This window comes from Erinaceus europaeus, chromosome 12 (assembly GCF_950295315.1).
Source record: "Erinaceus europaeus chromosome 12, mEriEur2.1, whole genome shotgun sequence".
Lineage (NCBI taxonomy): Eukaryota > Metazoa > Chordata > Mammalia > Eulipotyphla > Erinaceidae > Erinaceus > Erinaceus europaeus.
In genome coordinates this window covers 99473494-99477566 of record NC_080173.1, presented here as the reverse complement: position 1 = coordinate 99477566, position 4073 = coordinate 99473494, and the positions used below count along the sequence as shown (strand labels likewise).

At 70.5% G+C, this 4073-nt stretch overlaps 1 protein-coding gene across 1 annotated transcript in view; it reads left to right on the top strand.

Annotated features, from left to right (window-relative positions):
• LOC132542135 (collagen alpha-1(III) chain-like) overlaps window positions 1–3784 on the top strand; it is an 8661-nt gene extending 4877 nt beyond the window's left edge. The window contains exons 2-3 of the mRNA XM_060204913.1: window positions 552–672; window positions 1530–3784. Of these exons, the coding sequence (XP_060060896.1) occupies window positions 552–672; window positions 1530–3784 (2376 nt within the window). The remainder of the gene's footprint in view (window positions 1–551; window positions 673–1529) is intronic.
• The last annotated feature ends 289 nt before the right edge of the window (window positions 3785–4073 follow it).

Sequence of the window (4073 nt, the reverse complement as noted above, 5' to 3'; positions counted from 1 at the left end):
ATCTTTGCACTTGGCGATGTGTGTGCTTAACTGGGTGTGCCACCACTGGGCCCGGTTTTGTAAATCACTAATAAAAGTACAAAATAAAGTCCAAAATAATTTTTTAAAAAAAGATGCACTTCTGGGAGTTGGGCAACAGCACAGCGGGTTAAGCGCAGGTGGCGCAGATCGCAAGGACCTGGGTAAGGATCCAGGTCTACAGGTGTGTATCTTTCTCTCCCCCCTCTCCATTTCTCTGTCCTATCCAACAGCAACGACAACAATAATAACTACAACAATGACTACAACAAGGGCAACAAAAGAGAATAAATAAATAAACTTTTTTTTTTTTTTTTTATAAAAAGACGCACTCCTAGTGGCTGGAGAAACGGTTCACTGGTAGAGCATCAAGGCTGAGGCCTGCGGTTTCCTCTCTGCTGCCCAGTGCTGCTTCTACCATTCTGCCCCCCAGCCCCAGCTCTCCCTGAGGTGAGTGAGTAAATCTTGAAAAAAAAAAAAAAAAAATTTTCACTTCAAAGCCTTAGAGCTTCTTCTTCTAAATTCTGCCAAAGGAAGTGAAAGCAGGCGCTCAGCCCACTCGGGAGACTCGTCCCACCGTGAGACGCTTCTCCTGGAGGTTCCCAGGCCTCAAACACAAGGTCTCTGTCCACCGCGAGCTCTGCAGCCGGGCTGGTGACCCAAGGCCGGAAGACGCCCAGGAGGTGGGGACACAGGTCGCGTCCGCCTGTGTTTACCAGCCAGAATCTGGATCCAGAGGGACCGACTAGCAGCCGGGGGGGGGGGGGGGGGGGGGGGGGGGGGGGGGCAGGCACAGGCACAGTGGGTCGAGCGCTGGGACTTTGCAGCTTGAGGTCCTGGGTTCTATCCTTGGCATCCCGCCCCCCCCCCCATGAACTCATAAATACCTCTTTAAGGGGAGGGGGCGGTGGCGCACGTGGTGCGAAGCGCAGGGACCGGCGTGAGGATCCCGGTTCGAGCCCCCGGCTCCCCACCTGCAGGGGAGTCGCTTCCCGGGCGGTGAAGCAGGTCTGCAGGTGTCTGTCTTTCTCTCCTCCTCTCTCTGTCTCCATTTCTCTGTCCTCGCCAACAGCATCAATGGCAACAATAACAACAAGGGCGACAAATGGGGGGGGGGGGGATGGTGACCTCCAAGAGCAGTGGATGGGTGGTGCAGGCACCGAGCCCCCGGCGCGAACCCCGAGGCAAAATAAACACACAGATAAAAGAAAAAGGAAAAAAAAAAAAAAAAAAAAAGTCTCCCTGGAGCCGCGACAGCCACGGGCGCCCGCCCGGCAGAGGGGCCCGGGAGTCGGCCTGCGGGCATCGCGGTCCCAGCGGCCGACCCGGCCCGCACGTGCAAGGCCAGTTCCGGGAGGTTTGGGGGGGGGGGGGGTTTCTGTGTGTTTTCTTCATTTTCTTCCCCCCTAAACGATGGTCTGGTGGGGCGAGTCCGGGCGACCTCCACACACATGGGGGATGGAGAAAAGACGCATTTCGAAAAAGCAAAAGCCACAGCCGGCGGCCCGCAGCCCTCCTCTCCCGCGACGCCGGCCGCAGGGGCCCCGCGTCCACCGGAGAAACAAAGTCGGGCGCGGGCGGCCGGGCGGCCGGGCGGGCGGGCGGCGGGTCCGAGAAAGTATGCAAATGCCGCGCCCCGGGGCGAAAGTGCGGGTGTCACCTCCGGCGAGGGGGGGGGGGGGGCTGGGCGGCTCGCCACCACGACGAAACCACCCCAGCGCCCGGGGGCGGCGGGCAGGGCCGGCGGGGACCGGGCTGCGACCCCCGGCGGGGACGCGGGAGCGGGCGCGGGCGCGGGCCCCTCGGCGGCCCCGGACTCCACGACGCGCGCCGGGCCCTTCCGGTCCGGGTCCCCGGCGCACGGCGGCCGGCGGCGGGGAGCGCTTGCACCCGAGCGCGGGGATCCGCGGCCTACCCTCGCAGCGAGCGGCTCTCCGGGCCGGGCGCCGGCGCCTCCTCCGGCCGGGCCCCGGGACCCGCGGCGGACCCCGGACGGGCGGCGGGAGCCTCCTCGGAGGCCGCGGACACCCGGGAGCCCCCCGAGCGACGGGCCGCCCCTCCCCCACCGGCCCGGCCCGGCCCGGCCCGACCCGGCCCGGCCCAACGGTCGCGGCGATGCGGGGCCCAACCGGCGGCCCGAGGCGGCGCGGCGAGCAGCCCCCACACGCTCCCTCCCCCGCGCGGCCCGCGGCTGCCGGTGGCGCCCTGGTCCGGGCTGCGGCGGGAGGCCGCGGGGCTGATACTCACTCGGGGGTCGGGTGCTCGGGGTCGTAGAAGTCCCCCATGCTGGCGGGCGGCGGCGGCGGCGGCTGCTTCATGCGGGGCGGCCCGAGCCCCCTCCCCGCGGCCGGGCGACGCGAGCGGGAGCGGGAGCGGGTGGGGAGGAGGCCGCTGGTCCGACCGCGGCGGCGGCCCGCGTCTCGCCGCTCCTCCTCCTGCGTCCTCCGGCGCCCGCCCGCCCCTCCGCCCGCCCGCCCGCCCGTCCGCCCGCCCGTCCGCCCGCCTCTCCCCTCGCTCGGCCGCGCTCCCCGCCCGCCGCCCGCCGCCCGCCGCCCGCCCGCCCCCGGCCGCACAGGCCCGGCCCCTTAAAGGCGCCGCGCGGCCAACCACCCGCCGCCGGATCCCGCCGGGGGCCGCCCGGAACAATGAGCCCCGGACCCGCAGAGGCGGCGCCCCGCGACCCTCCTCCGCCTCGTCCCCGCCCTCCCCGGGCCGCCGGAGGCTCGGGCGGGAGGACGTCGGTCGGGGAGCCGCCGGGGAGCCGCCGCCACCCCGCCCGCGCCGCCGCTTCGCCCCCGCCAGGCCCGGCCCCGCACCCCTCCGACCGACCTGCGGGGACCCCCCCCCCGTCCCGCGAGCTTCCCCGCCCCCGCGGGCAGCGCCCCCAGCAGAGCTCCGAGGCCAAGACACGCACCGGAACGCGGGGCGGCGCGGCGCGGCCAGGAGGGAGACCCCAGAGCCGGCCGCCCCGAGCTTGCTGGCGGGGGAGGCCCGCGGTGCGGGCCGGGCGGCGCGGCGGGGCGGGGCGGGGCGGGCCGGGCCGGGCGGCGGGGGCCTGATTGCGGGAGGCGACCCACGGTGCGGGGCGGGCGGCGGGGGCCTGATTGCGGGAGGCGACCCACGGTGCGGGGCGGGCGGCGGGGGCCTGATTGCGGGAGGCGACCCACGGTGCGGGGCGGGCGGCGGGGGCCTGTCTGCGGGGGAGACCCACGGCGCGGGGCGGGCGGCGGGGGCCTGTCTGCGGGGGAGACCCACGGTGCGGGGCGGGCGGCGGGGGCCTGTCTGCGGGGGAGACCCACGGCGCGGGGCGGGCGGCGGGGGCCTGATTGCGGGAGGCGACCCACGGCGCGGCGCGGGGCGGGGGCCTGACTGCGGGAGGAGACCCACGGCGCGGCGCGGGGCGGGGGCCTGTCTGCGGGGGAGACCCACGGCGCGGCGCGGGGCGGGGGCCTGTCTGCGGGGGAGACCCACGGCGCGGCGCGGGGCGGGGGCCTGTCTGCGGGGGAGACCCACGGCGCGGGGCGGGCGGCGGGGCAACCTCACCTGCAGCGGCCTGGCGGCGGGGGCGCGGGGCCCGAGCATGTGGACGACCGCCCGGGACGCGGGGTGGGTGGGGCCGGGGGAGGGGCTGGGGGTGCGGGGTGGGGCCCCGGATCCGGGTTCGTGCCCTCAGGCCGCCAGCACGCGGAGCCCTGGGGACTGGAAAACAGAATCCTCGGCTCTTGTTTACAGCCGCTCAAACTTTGGCTTTAGCAGCCCGGACTAAGACAGTATCTGCAAGCGCAAGGACCCGGGTTCGAGCCCCCGGCCTCCACCTGCAGGGGGAAAGCTTCGGCAATGGTGAAGCTGAAGCCCGGGCGGCAGGTGTCTCTCTGTCTCTCCCTTCCCCTCTCAAGCTCTGTCTCTATCCAATAATAAATAAAATTAATTGAAGATGACAGTATCTGTCAAATTACTAAAATGTGGTGTGACAGAGTAAGGTCCGTTTACTTGCTATTATGTGTGTACACAATATATTAGTCTTTTGTCCTCACTGCGTCTCACTTTTGGACCTT